Source organism: Lissotriton helveticus, chromosome 4_2, assembly GCF_964261635.1.
Source record: "Lissotriton helveticus chromosome 4_2, aLisHel1.1, whole genome shotgun sequence".
NCBI classification, from domain to species: Eukaryota; Metazoa; Chordata; class Amphibia; order Caudata; family Salamandridae; genus Lissotriton; species Lissotriton helveticus.
The window spans coordinates 126,147,577-126,165,845 of NC_136064.1; the positions used below are offsets into that span (position 1 = coordinate 126,147,577).

At 40.1% G+C, this 18,269-nt stretch overlaps 1 protein-coding gene across 1 annotated transcript in view; it reads right to left on the minus strand.

Moving 5' to 3' along the window:
* The window catches only part of LOC144752096 (nicotinamide N-methyltransferase-like), a 104,905-nt gene extending 88,880 nt beyond the window's left edge, over positions 1–16,025 (minus strand). Inside the window, exons 1-2 of the mRNA XM_078640042.1 lie at positions 15,878–16,025; positions 3,803–4,010 (exon numbers count right to left, since the gene is read on the minus strand). Coding sequence (XP_078496168.1) covers positions 3,803–4,010; positions 15,878–16,025 — 356 coding nt within the window. The remainder of the gene's footprint in view (positions 1–3,802; positions 4,011–15,877) is intronic.
* Between the last annotated feature and the right edge of the window lie 2,244 nt (positions 16,026–18,269).

Sequence of the window (18,269 nt, forward strand, 5' to 3'; positions counted from 1 at the left end):
CCTTTCACGCAGAACAGCAAGGTGGATAGCTGAGTGAAAAAAGATAAATATAGGCCTACATTCATATTTGACCTGTCTAGAAGTAGAGGATGCATCTCCTCAGAGCAGCAGGCAAAGACGTTGTCACTCTGCCTTGCTTTCCCACCTGGGTGGAAGTCCACAAAGTTTAACTTGAAAGTCCAAAAAGACTGAGATGGGGTTTTACTCACTCCTTCTTCATGTGGGGCCTGACCTGTTTACCCCCGTCCACTACAGCAAGGGTTATACAAAACCTGGACATTTATGTTTATTCTAATCTCTCACTTGACTCACTAGAAGAACAGGGGCATCATTTACATTTCATGCAACAGAGCAAGCTGGCATGTACCCATGGTAATTCTTTAATTTTAGTTTAGGCTGAATTATGCAAGTGATGTTAACATGGCCAATCTCTGTCATCAGTTCTCTTCATTGGCTGCCTATCTGCTCCAAAGTTTTATTTACAGCCCGTACATTTGTCTATCAGATTTTACATCATTACAGTTACTGACAGGCAAATCTATACCCTATGCTCCCATTAGGTCCTTGTGCTCAGCCAACCAGTTCTTGCTTACTTGTCTTGAGCCAAAACAGCTACTTGGGGGGAGAGGTCCTTCTCTATTTCTGCAGCAAAACTCTGCAATTCTCTCCTATTGACCCTCAGTGTAACTTAGATATCTTTAGGAAAGTAATGTATACTTCGGCCTGATTTAGAATCCAATGGACAGCTGATTTTAGCATTAGGGTGATGGAATAAATTAATCTATCGCCCTGGTGGAGGTACCCCACTAAAGATTCATAATTGTCCACCAACAGGTGGTCATTTACAAGGCATTGGCACTATCACAGTCCTAGCAGTTTCCATCAAAGTCTTCCGATGTTAAGTGCAGAATGTTCCAGCAACTTGATCAAAGAGTTTTTTTCTATGTTAAAACAAAATCCTTTGCAATTAAAAAAATAATGCCTCCATGGGAGTTATTTCCAAAGCGGTGAGGAGATTTTCTTTTTCCCTCACCACCAGGGTGTGCCTAGCAGTGAAAGACAGTAAAAAAATCTATATGTCTACCAATCGTAATTGGGTAGATGGACATATAGCTAATTCTCCACCAACATTTACTTCTTTGGGCAATTGGAGATATTTGGTCATGGTGTAATCACTGTTGTGGCCACAACCAATGTCCACCTCCATCTACATTGAGTGGCTAGAACACAATGTTGGTGGGGTGGGAACTCTGTCACCTTTACCACAGAGTTCCTGCCCCACCAACATATAAATCAGGCACTTGAATTTGTGATCAGTAATTCTTCTATTTCTACCACCCACATGTTATATATCTTACTCATCTTTTATAATGTGTTAGTGCAATCTCAATAAAATAGTATAACTTCACACTTTATCACAAAATATATTGACTCTGTATCAAGCCCTCGTTAGCCAAAATCCTGCATTTGACATTTGGAATAATATAATACTGATGGCTACATTTATCCAAAAACGGGATTAAGGAAGTATGCTAACAAAATCCTGCACCAATTATGAAACAACTGAAAAAATTGAGGTCGACCTTGTATTCTTTTGTCTAGCATATTGTTTGTAGAATAAATGTGAGTGTCTAAAAATATAGGGTTGCTTTTTGTATTTGCAAATCTGATATGTCTGCCATTTTATTCTTGACTTTCTCTCTTCTAGCATTTAGCTTGGTTAATAAGAATTCAGCTTAGTTATTTTTCTCCTGGCCATCAATTAATTTGGTACTCAGGGCCTGCTTAGAGATTGTTAGGTGAAAAATAATGTCCGCCATATTACAAATTACCCAGGATATAATATACTGCGACAATGGGGGAAGTATACTATGTCATATGAGTGAAAGAATATTCATCCATCGAAGTCTAAATCAGACTCTAAGTCAAAGAAATTGCCCTTTCTTTGAAACTGTTAGATTTCGAACTCCGATAGCCGACTAAGATTTTAGACTCATTGCTGTTTAGTAAATTTCCTCAATTGTATCTTTTCACAAAGGGTCTATTTATAGGTAAAGTTACATGTGAGTAAATCTACACAGGGAAGCTTACACATACACTATTGAGTAACTTTGCTACTGTTGGCTATCATCATTCACTTAATAATTATAAAAAATGATGTATAGAATTAATTAAAAAAATTTATATATTGGATTATACATCTACCAAACTTAATCATTTCAAAAAAAGCCCATTACAATATATTGATATTTGATAAAAATATATAGATCTGTTTTTAAACATTTAAAATAAATGTGTACCAATTTTCAAATCATTTAAATATTTATTTCCATTTCATTTTCCATGGGGGTTTATATGAAGTTATTAGCCCAAATATTTTCTATGGGAGGGTTTTACATCATCAGTGGTTAGCCGTGTGTTGTGATGAGCTTACACTACCTCTGATGAGGAGTACATATCCAATTTTTTTTCATTGCATTAGAAGTGAAGCTTGTGAAAGGTAATGGTGTTACTCTTTTGTAGATGGGTGAATATCCCTATCTTACCCTCCCTTAAATTCTCTATGCTCCTTCATTAACCCCTCCCCTTCAGCAGTTAGTATTTCCCCAGTGCAGTTAATCCTCCCTGTCTCTCCCATATTTGCAACTCAAATGCATTTGTATGAGTGTGGAGAATCCCTTCGTGATCTCTGCACAAAATAAAGATAGTAGTACTACTGAAGTAGAACTAAACATACTACAAAAACATTTGGTGAATATGTCCCTGAATATTTATTTACATTTGGTATCTTAAATTGTGTTCATTAATTGATATGGCTGCAATTGTACAATGCTAAAATAGGTTAAAAATGTCCTAAGTGTTTCCATTTTTAAGGTTCTCTTACTTTTTTGAATGATAAATGTTGACATTTCATCTGGTATATGTCCTACTAAGCTTAGGGCATGGTTTAGGAACAGCTAGGGGTTGGGAGTTGATCACCAAATTCTTTTGAACTACCTGCAATACAATCTACATATTGATATAGTTACATTGCGAGATTTCAAGTTACGTTGAGTGTCAAAAAAGCTGAGCTAAGGCATCTTAAATAGGTAGGACACTTTTTGTGACCCCCATCGACTGACTCCAAACACAAGGATGAATGATTACAAGGAACAGTATACCATGATCCCTGTATTTGAATTTTGAATGTGATTTTTTTTCAAAGGAACCTGCACTACTGTTATGAACAAAATCCCATTAGAGAACATCATTTATAGAAGCAGGCACCCCAAACAAATTCCTGGAGAGGAAACTGTGTAATGTAACATCATCCCTCTTTGAATGTTTTATCAATTCCTTTTAGAATTAAGTAACTTTTTTTTAACTTTTTTGAGCACAATTTATTTTTAATTATTAGGACAATTGCAGTAACAAACCAGTGACACACCTCAATGCTAATACTAAAAACAACAGAGATGCTCAATGCATGACTTCTCCTATTTGTGATTCAGAATGAGTTGGTAAACCTTTTGTGATACAAAATGAATTACTAAATCACAAAGTACGTTGAGTACATTACAAACCAAAATTGCATTTCAAGAAATGGTGAGCGATAGATTTGTTATACTTGCTCACTTACAGGTTCAAAGATGGAAAGCAGTTTGATGAATGCCCTACAAATCTCTAGTATCAAAAATGAAAAAGTGGCATGAACCTGCTACTACCTCTGGAAACTTTTAAATTAATTTAATGAAATTAGGATTGCTGGCAAGGTAAATAAATGAAGGCATTTGTAATACATCATGAGGTGTAGAATACATACCTGTTCCCCTGAAGCACACAAAGTGCCTTTGCTACATGACTCCAGTCCAGAGCGCCAGGTTCATTTCTCTGCCACTTCTCTATCACCGCAACACACTGATCAGTGGAGCCACCAAGAACGATCTCTGAAAAATAGTCACAGGCTGGAAAGGTCCAATGAAAGTAAGGAGCAATCGATAGCTCAATTAGCAGCTCCCCTTTCACAGCACCTGGTAAAACAAATGTACAGAAATAGATATAGATTATGATTTTTTTAAGTAATTAAATCATATTAATCTCTGTTCCCCCAGTAACTTGGCACATATCAATCAGGTTTATTTTCAGAGGCAGCGTGTGAAGTGTTTGTGCAGCACCTCAAACAGTAAAACAGTGAAAACACCACGCAAGAAGATACCACAATTGGTTAGACAAAAAGCGCTCAATTTCATGGACAAAACTAGACTACAGCTACAACAATCCAAAAAGTAGAACTTGAGCCATGAATTTTTATAGAATAAACTGTAATTTAGTGCTTAAAAGCATAATCCGCCAACCAGGGCTATCGTCTCATGCTTCACTGGAACAACTACCAAAGTTCAGGCCAAAGACAATGGAGTCTCGTCCAGATACACGGATCAGGATTGTAGGTTTCAAAGTTCCTTAAGTGCATTGTTGATGGGGCAGAGATGCAAGAAACAAAGGGCATCGAAGAGTCGAAGAAGCATCGGAAATGTAGTCACTGAGCTGCAGAGTGAGTGAGGCATCCACATCAATCCTTTCATTGGCGGTGATGCATCTGCTGTGGCAGTGGTGCACTGGTGCTGAGCTTCTGTGTCTATGGCAAAGCATAGAGTATGCTGGAGCAGCACCTCAGGCCCATTTCCAAGGGCCCCGGCCTGGGTTGGCACCACTTGGCAAGGCCGACTGACAGATGGCAGATTGCAGGTGCTGCTGCAGGCTGGTTGGGAGTCTTTGATGTCCCTGAGACTTCAGAACAGGATATGACCCAGCAAGCCCTTGCAGACTCTTTGGTTCTGTGTTCACTTGATATGGGTCTAGTCCTTCTCACCCAGGCAAGGAAGGCAGCAGGCAGCAGATTAACACAACAGAAATGCAGTTATTCTAGAGCAGCAGTCCAGCAGAGATATAGTCCTTGAGCAGCACATCAGTCCTTTTTCCTGCCAGACTATCCATAGGTCAAGAAATATTCTCAGTTGGGAAGGTCAGGAGCCCAGTTCTTTTACCCAGCTGTGTCTTTTCAGTGGGGGAGAAATCAAAGATGGGTGTGATGTGCACAGAGGTCCTCCCTTCTTGCCCTTGCTCCAGACTCACTGCAGTGGGTTAAGCAGTCCTGTGTGTAGGGACATAACACAGGGTATTGAAGCAAAAGTGTGAGGCTGCGGCCAGCTCCTTCCTTTCATCTTGTTCAGGATGGCCCTTCAGGATGGCCTATGAAGTCACAACTAAGCTACCTTTGTGTGTAGCTTTACAGAAGGAATGCACAAACCCCAGCTATCACCCATCCCAGACGTGCATTGGAGAAATGCTAGAGGCAGACATGGCTAAGCAGAAAAAATCACTTTTAGAGTTGTAATGATACATTTCACATCATCATTACAGTGGACTTATCATTAAAATTCCATTGGTACTAAATATGAGAGTTCTACTGCTTTTCACATAGAAACTTCACTTGTTATATGTAACAAAGATTTTTCAATATTAACCTATGGTAGGGGTAGGCTTCACAGTAGTGAAAAATGAATAGGAGAGTTTTTCACTACCAGGACATGTATAATTTGTGAGCTATCTAAGGTCTACCTTGGGGTGACTTAAAAATAATAAAATAATAATAGTGATGTCATGATTGATGTCACTGACCATGTCATGAGTGATGTAAAATGTGACATCATCAGCAGTGCATTGTGGGCGTGCAAGTTATAGTTAGCTGAGCCAACTATAACAGAGGAATTTCAAAGGTTTTGTATGACAGAAATGTTCAGCTAACTATAACGTGAGAAACCTATGTTTTTTTCAATCAATTTGCATGGTTTTTTAAATGCTAATTCCTAACTATAACGTGTGTGAAACCTATGGTTTTTACAATGAATTTGCAAGGTTTTTTAAATGCTAATTCCTAACTCTAACGTGTGTGAAACCTATGTTTTTTTCAGTGCATTTCAAAGGTTTTGTAAATGATAATTTATAAATGTATTAATTATTATGTCTTTCTTTTTATACTAATTTCTTATATTTTTAATATAAATATTTATATTTATTTTATTTTTTTAGATTATATTTCATATTCTTATTACAAAATAATAACAAAACTAAATTGCAAAGTAATTTTTGATTAATTATTACTTGACGTCGGTTGCAAGTATAACACAGCTCCAGCAATTCTCTTGGGGCCCTATGCTCACAATGCTGTATAAATCCTTACACCTGCTTCAAGCATGTGCAAGGTTTTCCAAAGTGACTGAATGAAATGTTATACATTTCACTCAGTCACTTTTAGGAGGCGTAGCTGCACCCCCTTCTGCACAGGAAAGCCTCTTCTGGTGCAGGGCTTTACAATGTAATGCACCCTCCAGATGCATCACATTGTTAATAGCACACACCATGGTACATCTTTTGCACCACCGCTGTGTCACAAGAGCGACGCAACTGCTGTGTAAAATAGGCACAAGGGGATTGTAAATCCGCCCATAACACATACAAATTCACCCAGGCAGTTTCACCAGCAGCGCAAATTGAAGCAAAGACTTGTAACATATTTATGTACATATGTTACATTCAAGTGCTTCGGACATACTACAGTATACTATAGTTAAACACCTTATAGATTTATGCTGTAGCACTTCCTTATAGTTCTGCACTTTCACATTCTCCATACACTAGTGATATATTCATTCATTCATTTATGAACTACACATTCATTCTGACAAACTTGTACTCACTAACATAGAAATATAGTTCTTTCTTTGACCAGTGAAGGTAGTTCTTAAAAGAACAGTTTTTTTTTTGTTTTGTCTTTTTTTTGTGTTTTCTCAACAAATTCCAAGTGGAACAGAGCGTTTCATCAGGTCTATAGACTGTTCCCCATAACACAAAAGTTTATCGCAATAAATGCAACTAATGTTAACTTTAGCAAAGTCAGAATCAATAGGTGGGTGTGGACTGCTTGCAGAAAATGCTGCTGCCGCAGTTGATGTGCTTGGTGTAGCAGCAGGTGGGTTCTCGTGCAACCTACATCTGGCAGCTCAAGCAAAGTTCTTGGGGTGCAAGTTCTTCACGTGTCGCACCATATTTGCCTTGCCAAAGGAGTATTTTTTACATGGCTCACACCTTGAAAGAGTTGTTTGGCAAATTTTACAGGTTACTATTGGAGCATTAACCTTTTTTTGACCTGCTGGAAAAGTGAAAAACTTCCAAATTAGAGCTTCTTTCCTCTTCTTTGGACGTTCTTCAGGAATGAAATCTCCCTCTGAAGAACTGCTGGAAGATGAGTTCATTGATCTATTTGAGAAAATTCTCAGAACAAATGCTTCTTCTTAGAAAGTCTAAGTCGAATAATTATAATGGGACGGAACTTTCAAAAATCGCAATAGGAAAAGTTACGAACCAATCAAATCTCTACTTTTAAAGTCACATGGCTTTGCGTACGCTTATGATGCACTTGCGCAGCTCTTTCAATACCAGTACCCATGATGTTCTACCGCGATTTGTGTATTTCTTGTTAAAAGTAATATATGATTAGTAAAGTATTAAAAAAAATCATAGTTATCCCAAATGTCTGCCCTTAGTATGTACATTAAATACATACATGTTTTAAGCCAAGTAGAAACATTGCCAACTTTCGCGTACAGAACGCTGAACATGACGTCACACTGAAGCTTTAATGCAACGCCTAACATCAAAGCATATTCGTACCGTATGCGCGGGTACAAGCTGAGTATGATAAACAGGATAAACTATGGTGCGATCACCCTCTCACTGACAAATCAGAGCTCAGGGCATGCTATGGAGAATGATTAAAAGTGAAGACTCACTGCAGATCCGATTCTGGGCCTGCCTCTTCGTACATTATAACACCGCTCCCATCTCTCTCTGTTGTTAATTGTTAGTGCACACACTCATACTTGCACATGCGCGGTGCACGCCCGCCTACAGTACCCACATGCCACCACCTAGCATGCTTGCTATCATTTAGCCTGGAAACCAATACATTACCCAATGGCATGTCCCCCAGGGCCATCATTCTTGCAGACCACAAAAAACGCTACCAATGACGGCCATAGGCTTCGTTTGGTCAGCCCCGCGGTTCCCATAATGCGTGCACTGACATGAGCACGCTCTATTTTGCCTGCCTGTGCTCCGGTGACAGACAAACTACCAGACTCAGCGAAACCACAGCCTTTCAAGACACGACAAAAGACGACAGAAGCAAAGTTAAGAGAAGACGTCACAACATCAGCCTCCACTGTAAATTGTATATGCATAATGCTATTTTTTTCTCCTTCATATGGCTTTCCTACCCCTCAATGGTTTTAAATTGTACTTACATAATTGAAATATTTCTTTATACAAGGTAAGCACAGCAGCCTAGATCTACAAAGCCTTCATAGCAATGCATTAGAAATAAGTCGCCATAACGGGCTTCAGTAACGCAGTAGGCACTTCCATATAGACACCACTTGAACGCGGCACTATAACAACAGAAATATACCAGGTACACTGCACTCGTAAAACTGTAGTGTTAGCTTTATTTGTGAAACGAGAGAGGGCCATATTATCAACCCTGGGCGACAAAATTATCGCCACTTTATTGGCAGCCAACTGCCGCTAAAGTGGCCATAATAGGTTTGATAATATGCTCTATTGAATTCCAATCGAAGCTCATGTTAGATGTGAAGGACATCAGACATGAGCTTCGATTGGAATTCCATGGAGCATATTATCAAACCCATTATCGTCACTTTAACGACACTTTCCTGCCGATAAAGTGGCAATAATTTTGTCGCCGAGGCTTGATATTATGGCCCAAAGTGCGTAGTGTACAGCAGCTTCTCTGTAAAATCTATAATTACCTCCGAGCAGTGACAACAGATAGGTTACAACAGTCTGACAAACAGATCCTCAACCTTATTACGCCACTTTTGAGTCACTTTTAACATGGGTAAAGTGATGCAAGGAGCTAGTAAATGTATGTCTGACTTTTCAAGACAAAATCTCAACTCCAGACTGCAACACAGTTTTAATGTTGTTTTCTCTCTCTTTCTCTCTCTCTCACTCTGTGACATCATTTCTCTTTCTCTCTTAAACTTAGACACTGCTGTCTGCTTGGACGTGTAGAAGAATTGTTAAAATGAAGTTGTCAATCCAACTGTCTGCAGTGTTTGGCCACAAGGTTTATGCAACGGTAAGCACGGAGGCCTAGATCTACAAATCCTTCATAGGAATGCATTCGAAATAATTCGGCATAACAGGCATTAGTAATGCAGTAGGCACTTCCATATAGACACCACTTGAATAAGGCACTATAACAAGTAAAATGTACCAGGTACACTGCACTCGTAAAACTGTAGTGTAACTTTTGTTTATGAAAGGAGAGAGGGCCATATTATCAAGCCTTGGCAACAAAATTATTGCCACTTTATCGGCAGCAAACTGCCGCTAAAGTGGGCATAATAGGTTTGATAATATGCTACATGGAATTCCAATCGAAGCTCATGTTAGATGTGAAGGACATCTAACATGAACTTCGATTGGAATTATATAGAGAATATTATCAAACCCATTATCGCCACTTTAGCGACACTTTCCTGCCGATAAAGTGGCGATAATTTTGTCGCCCAGGCTTGATATTATGGCCCAGAGTGCGTAGTGTACAGCAGCTTCTCTGTAAAATCGATAATTACCTCCAAGCAGTGACAACAGATGGGTAAAGTGATGCAAGGAGCTGGTAAATCTACGTCTGGTTCAAGAAAAAATCTCAACTCCAGACTCTGCGACACAGTTTTCATGTTGTTTTCTCTCTGTCTCACTCTCTGTGATATCATTTCTCTTTCTCTCTTAAACTTAGACACTGCTGTCTGCTTGGACGTGTAGAAGAATTTTCAAGTGAAGTTGTGAACTCCCCTTCCGTATGTGTTTAAGCGCACAGTTCACACAACGGTAAGCACAGAGGCCTAGATCTACAATTCCTTTATAGGAATGCATTAGAAATAATTTGGCATAACAGGCGTTAGTAACGCAGTAGGCACTTCCATATAGACACCACTTGAACACGGCATTATAACAAGTAAAATGTACCAGGTACACTGCACTCGTAAAACTCTGTAAAATCTATAATTACCTCCAAGCAGTGACAACAGATAGGTTACAACAGTCTGACAAACAGATCCACAACCTTATTACGCCACTTTTGAGTCACTTTTAACATGGGTAAAGTGATGCAAGAAGCTAGTAACTGTACGTCTGACTTTTCTAGACAAAATCTCAACTCCAGACTCTGCAACACAGTTTTAATGTTGTTTTCTTTCTCTTTCTCTCTCTATCACTCTCTGTGACATAATTTCTCTTTCTCTCCTAAGCTTAGACACTGCTGTCTTCGACGTGTAGAAGAATTGTTCAGAAAAGTTGTGACACCAACTGCCTGAAATGTTTACCCGCAAGGTTTATACAATAGTAAGCACAGAGGCCTAGATCTACAAAGCCTTCATAGGAATGCATTAGAAATAAGTCGCCATAACGGCCGTCAGTAACACAATAGGCACTTCCATATAGACACCACTTGAACGTGGCACTATAACAGAACTGGATTGTACGAGTCACACCGCACACGTAAAACCGTAGAGTTACCACAACTTGTAATGCTTCAGCTCATTTACTCACATCTACATAATTCTAAACTCTAATTTTCTTTTTTCTTTTGCAGATTACCAATCGAACACCTTTTGGAATCCATTTCACAATTTGTTTATAACATTGTTTAAGTTATTTTGCCAGTTCTAATATAGTCATAATTGAGTTTTGTTTATATTTTATGTTTAATAAAAGTTGATAAAAAAAACTCCATACTTCTTTTATTTTGTGGGGGAGGGGTATGGCGGTCCACAATAAAAATAATGTTGACATACTATAGTAAGATATTCAAGACTAGGATTGAAAACTACTGAGTTCTAACTAACAGATATAATAAAACAACGGTGAGAAACTACTAAAATGGCGGTGGACGGAGTACGTAATCAACGTTTGGCGCCTCAGCACTACCTTTAAAATAAATATATAAAAATATGACTATTAATACTGTACAAAATTACAGCAGCGGATGACACACACAAACCGGGAAAAGAAAGCGACAGATTTACTAACTGATATAAAGAAAGGTTTGCTTGTTGAACTTGAAGAAAAAGAAAACGTGAGCTTCGAAACGACGCTGAGCATGCGAGTTGAGTACAACTGCTACACCAAAAAAAGGAAAGCTTTACATACTATCATAGAAATGAAGGAGCATATTATCAACAAAAGGCGACACATTATCGCCGCTTTTATCGACAGGAAACTGCTGATAAAGTGGCGATTATGTGCTTGATAATAGGCCCTTGTAACTTCCCATAGCAGCCCAGGTTCAGGTGTTAACCTGGGCTCCTATGGTTATTCAGAAGGGCATATTATCAAGCCCATTATCACCGCTTTATCTGCAGTTTCCTGCCGATAAAAGCGATGATAATGTATCGCCTTTTGTTGATAATATGGCCCATTGCTCTTTTTTTGACCAATAAACTTAGGTGCATATTATCAAGGACCGGTGTTAAAATGATCCCCATTTTATTGGCAGGAAACTGCCGATACAATGACGATAATGAGCTTGATAACACGGCCTTCTTATTTCCCATAGAAGCGCATGTTAACACCATAACATAGCCTTCTATGGGAATTTACAAGGACGTATGATCAAGCCCACCCTCCCAACATTAACAAAAAACCATAGACCCTTGTAAATTCCCATAGCAGCCCAGGTTCTGATGTTAACCTGGGCTGCTATGGTTATTCACAAGGGCATATTATCAAGCCCATTATCGCCGCTTTATCTGCAGTTTCCTGCCGATAAAAGTGGCGATAATGTATAGCCTTTTGTTTATAATATGGCCCATTGCTCTTTTTTTGAGGAATTAAGGGGGGGGGCGAGAAAAAAGTGGGGTCCCAAAATGCGTTTTCCCCATGCAACTTCCCATGAGAACCTTTAATCACAGCTACAGCCCGAAATGCTGAACGGAATTACACTAAATTTGGCAAAGAGGGAGGTCTTGGTTCAGAGTCGTGCCTTTTGCTTAAGTGGTGTAAATCCGTTCAGTTGCTGAGAAAATCAAAAGTAAAATCACATATATATCTATGCCTGCGCAGGATCTGCGCACCCTGAGCGTACCCTAAGCGCACCCTTACAATCACGAGGTCCATGCTAATTGGCTGTCAACATTCCAATCCAGCCATTTTGTGCCTCGGTAGAAGCGAGGCTGAAGAAGTCAGTGGAATAAGTGAGTAAAACCTATTAAGGGGGCAGGGTAGAAATACACTGACCCTCTAGACCTGCTTAGTGGGTCCAACTAGGACCCCCAGGATCCCCCACATTTTATTTTTTCCCAAAAAACTGCAAAATTCACGAGGGTGCGTGGATCCTGCCGTAAAAAATAATATTAAAACAAAGCACAGGCTTATTAGTTAACCCCAGTATTACATTTTATGGGGGACCCAGAGGGGCTCCCAGCCCTGGGGACTACAAAATAAATTGTTGGGGAGGCTTAAAGGCACCCCCCAGCAATATGCATGGCTGTGGGGGTTCAACAGCCCCCCACCCCTGGGACTGCTACCCCCTGGGGCATTCTAAAAAGTGCTGGGGAGTATTAAAGTTCCCCCAAGCCCTGGGAACGACCACCCCCGGGACTTTGTATATTGTGGGAGGGCACCGCGTGGGCCCCCTCCTGGAGCGGTTGTTAGACCTAGAGACTGCCACCCCCCAGGGCCGGCTCCTGCAGTGTTTCAGGGTGTCCACCCCGGGACACTGCTCTGCCATAGCAAACTTGGTTTGGATTTTGAAAGAGAGAGCAGGCAAACCTGCTTTCTCTTTCAAAATCCAAACCATATTGCTTTTCCACACGGGGAGCTGCATGTTAGCAGCTATCCATGTGGAAAAGCAGTGCTGGCTTCCGAAGGACGCTGGGAGCCGATGGGACCATGGGGGCATTGGGGCTCCCCCCACAGTCCCCAATGTTGTATATAGGGCCCAAGGGATGGGTTCCCCGAGGAGGATATAAATTTGTGATAGGTGCTATTTTTTACACGGTAATATTAGGAGTCAACCATTCAGCACGGCACTCAGTGTGGCCTTGTTGGGTGCATGACTCCTAACACATTGGATGCAAGCAATAAAAAGTAATATTTTTCAGATACATCAAGCTTATGTGTTTAGATCTTGGGTGGTTCTAAAAAAAGCTGTTGTGTTTATTGAGAGATTTTGGTACCTACAAGTAAGTACCTATGCAGAGTCTAACGTTGAAGGAAGACTCTGTTACCTTCATCTTTAAAATGTACACCTTCTCTCCCTTAGATGCCTTGCATATTGAAACTTAGATTGTTGTGGTAAATGGACCCCATCCTATAATCTCGGAGAAAAGCAGAAACAGATTTATTGACATGTTTCCTAGCTTTCCCAATCTGTGGACAATATTGATTGTACCAGTTCCATATCGCCTTTGGCATATGTTAGAATAGACAAAGGCAGTTTGGGGGGAAAGTGACATCAATTCTCTTAAGGTTCTCTTCATAAGCATTTCCAGACCGACCCCAGTCAAAGTGCCTAGGTCATTGCAACCACAGTGCACAATCATGAGGTCAGTGAGATTCAAAAAAGGATTTAACCAATGGCACTTATTGATGCCACTTTAACCCTCTCTGTCCAATCGATGTAATGTCTGCATTTGGCAAGGCTGGGTCTTTGTCAATATGTCCTCAGCAGGCCAGTTTCTATGCCCATGTGGGCTTCGTTGGTCTCTGGAATGAGGTATATGTGCAATGGTTTCATCGGGGACAGGAAGATAACTATCAGTGTGGTCCCCCTATTGGTGTTGGTAACATGCAATGCTCTCTAACAACAAACGTACTATGCTATATGTGATTCCCCATCATGCATGCTGATGACATCACTGTGCAATTCATGTGCGCACGTTATCTTTACATTTGTGTGGATCTGCCATGCTCGATTCAGAAGGAGGGTTCCCATTGCAACGGATCTGGATCAGAGGTGCCGTCTGGTTTGTCTCTGCTGATATATCTCCTGACCGCCTCAGAAAATAGAAGTCAAAGGGCAGGACAATGCTTAAACAATGATTGCCTGGCCCTCCTGCTTGAAGGTTGCTAAGCCTGACTTTCTTCATAGGACGGGCTTCCTGTTTTCAGTTATTTGACACAGGTAGCTTTATTGGTGCATGAGGTGGGTCTTTGCACGGGCACTGAAAGTTAAAATGTTAATGAGGGTGATTTCTACAGGGCCTCGTTGTGGAGCCCTGCATGTTAGTTGCGACACAATGTATGTTATAAGGTGTCATCTCAAACTCATTTTTTTGGAAAATTTGATGGTACTTCGTACATAAGCTCAACACGTTTAACTTCCATTCAACTTAGAAGTGATTTAATTCCCAATATAACACACTATCGCAAAATAACACAAAAGTTAAATATGTGACAATGGACACCACTGCCACCTCCATAAATGTAGCAGGCTGGTATATATACCTTTGAATGCAGCCCTTGAACTTGCACTATTTATGCTCTGGGCGAGCTAAAGGTTACGGGGGTCTAGGTTTTATGTCCAATGTGATATTGAGTCTAGTTTAAATAATCTAAATACCTCCAACTGTGCATATATGCTCAGGTATAACTGTCTTATCATGAAATAGTGAGATAAAAAAGATTCATTAAAACAACTAGGGTAATATATTTGTTTATTGCATTCATGAATCATCAGAATTTTAATGTCACTAATATTTAAGGGGACCAGATCTGTAATACAATTTGTCTCGTCTCAGTATCTGGTGCATTCTATATATTGAGCTGCAGAAACAGCCTCCTATGTTTTATTACAATTCTCTATTCTCAAAGGGGCACATGTATCATTGAAAATTGCATTGGCAAATGGTGCGAATTGCAAAAATCGGCCGTTTGCGAATGCAATTTGAACTTTTGGGATGCATCATCATTTTTGTACTTTTCGCAATTTAAGTAATCGCAAAATTGCGATTTCTTAAATTGCGATTGCATTTAAGGAATCTCAAATTGAGATTCCTTAAATGCAATGCATCAAACTTAAAAAACTAGCGATTTCGCTAATAAGGGGAGCAAATTACCATGAAGTTGACCTTCATGGTAATTTGCGAAAACATAGAAAAATGCACTAAAGTGCATTTTTCAAAGTTCCATTTTACACACAAACATGCCCTTGGGGTATGTGTGTGTGCAAGATGTACTTATAGGCAGATTTCAGGTGTGCAACAGGGTGTCCTTTGGACACCCCTGCACCCTTGAAATTGCATTCTCAATTTGCGATTCTCTAATTGAGAATCGCAAATTGAGAATGTCTTCCCATTCATTCCTATGGGCCTCTTGGCCCATAGGAATGAATGGGGGGGTATTCCTTAATTGCGATTCTCAATTAAAGAATCGCAATTAAGGAATTTTAAGAAATCGCTATTTTTTTAGCGATTTATTGATGCATTACTTAATTGCGATTCCTTATTTTTCGCCATTACGGAATAGCAAAAAGCAATATTGATACATGTGCCCCAAATTATACAATATTTGTGCAACATCAGGGAAATGAGTAACATTATTTTTAGTCCATCTTGCTTTTTAATACACAGTGTAAACGACACTATGGATGAGTGGTAAATATTTATATATTTTACAATGCACTTTTCATTATCAATGTGTTTTTGTCCTAAGTGTAGAAATTTACATTTGATCATTCATGTCAATTGTCTATCCCTGCTTTTGATTTCACTAGCAAAATAAAATAAAAATACATTTATTATTAAAAACAGACCTGAGGAGAAGATTTTGTTGAAAGAAGGTAACATCCGAGTAATCGCATCATCAAGGAAGGCAGAATGCTTTGCTATATATTCAGTCACCGGCGCAGTCGCATCCAAGTGTCGATCATGGAGCTCTTTCAGATCAGAAAAGGATGCCATGTTCAATGATGAAAAATGTCAAACTTTACTTCTTCTATATGTGCACCTATTCTTATATTAAATGATTTAAATTGCAAATTATTGATGAACAAAAGTCACTTTTATGTGTGTGCTCTCCAAATCTCATTCCAAATTCTATTCTTCCTTTGGTGTCAGCTGAGTAAGCATATACATATTTAGGATCCTGTTTGGGACGAACAATGCTATAAAGTGAGCCACATGTTCCATCACCTTAATTGAAACAAATACAGCAATGCAATTTCTGCAACTACAGTGAATAGGTTTTTTGGAAAAGTCCTTTAAAATATGCACTTGCTATTCATTCTTTAACAAGCTTGACTTTGAGCCTTTATTTTTTAGTGTTATTTATTGTTCAATGAAATTATTAATATCACAAAACTGCACACAACTTAGGCCCTAATTATCATGTCAGTTGAACATAAGTCTTATTGTAAACGGGACTACCTGACAAGGAGTCGGAAGTCCTACTTCAGCTATTATGATGGGGCAACATTCACGCTGGTTGGAGACTATATCATTTCGTTTGAGGACTGTGCTGCATGTTGCAACTTTTGTGCAAAAACTGGTGCCTCCTAGAGTGATTTTCTTGGGTGGTTGTGACAATTCAAGGTGAGAAAACTGCCACTTAAGTAGAAAATCTACTTGGTAACAATAAAGAAGCATCGCCCTTGGGCATTCCATGAGATGCCGCTTGCACTGATTTTGTAACCCAGAACAAGCTCCTAGTGCTATAAATCAGTGCAAGCAGAGCAACATGATGATTTTCACCATTTGTAGATCTCCACAGAATCTCACTGAGTTTTAATGTAACTCCTCAGAATTCCATGCAATGAAACTCCGCAAGTTCAATCAACCCCAATTCATCACTACCAACGGCCAACCACTAATACTGCAAGCATCTCTGGTAAAATACTGGGGGTATGGACCTAAAATAAAACCTCATAGGAATTAAGTCAAGCCCGTCTGCGCCCGTCCGCGCCCCGAGGCGCCCAGGGGCCAGGACCCCTGCACCATCTTCAGATGCCCTACCCACTCGAATAGGGTATGCCCCTGAACAGCTAAAATCCCTCATGCCCAATCCAAAGGCTTTATGTTTCCACTCTTTGGATCCGGATGTGCCAGGGGCAAAATGCTCCCACTGTCACTTTGCTCCATGTCCCTCTCTTAAGCGACCTGAAACCGGTAGCCTCTTTAAATTTTTTCTCCTAAACTGCCGTTCCTTGATCAAACATTCAACTGAAATGTCAATTCTTCTTGAGGAAACTAACCCGGATGCTATTTTTCTTACCGAAACTTGGCTTAAAGATGAGGTTAACCCCGATATTTCCGCCATATTACTTAAGGGATATGGACTACAAAGGGTTGACAGGGCAGAGGGCAGAGGAGGAGGACTAGGCATACTTTTCAAAAACTGCTATCAATGCAGAACCAGTCCTACGACTATTCCATCTTGTGAAAGTATGTCCTTTGCTCTTGACCTCTCCCCCACACTAACCTTCTCTGGCCTACTTATTTATCGCCCTCCAGGCCAAATGGGCAATTTTGTGAACCAGCTTCCTTCCATGATCGCTGACTTAGCTGTTTCTGCACCTCATTTTACTGTTCTGGGTGATATGAATATTCACCTGGACAATCCCTCGGACCCCCTAGCCAGCACCTTTCTGAGCGGTCTGGCAGCCCTCCAAATCATTCAGAAGGGTTTTGAACCTACTCACATCAAAGGCCATCTGCTGGACGCAGTTCTTAGCAACGACCAGAGACTTATTACTGGCCACCCTATCCCCCTGCCTTGGACCGACCATTTTTTGGTCCCTCTCCTCTGGCTGATACCCAGCCTTTGCTTGGCGCCCGTCCGAGCCACACTTAAAGGTAGGGACTGGTCGAAGTTGCCCTCTGACCTATGGGTGAGTTTATTATCCTCTACCCCCCGCCTGACCGAGGGTGATGTAGACACTCTCTACACTCACTATATCAACTGGCTTCAGGCCACCTTAGATATAGCCGCCCCTCAAAAAACTATCAAGGAGAAAACTAAGTTTAAAAAGTCTCCTTGGTATACCCCTGAGCTAAAAGAGTTAAAGCGCGCATGCAGAAAACTCGAAAGAACGTGGAGATTTACTCTCAAGGAAGAAGACAAAACCAGCTACCGAGAGGCCATTAAGAAATACAAAACAAAGACCACACTGGTACAAGCTCGGTTCTACGAGGAAAAAATTACTAACT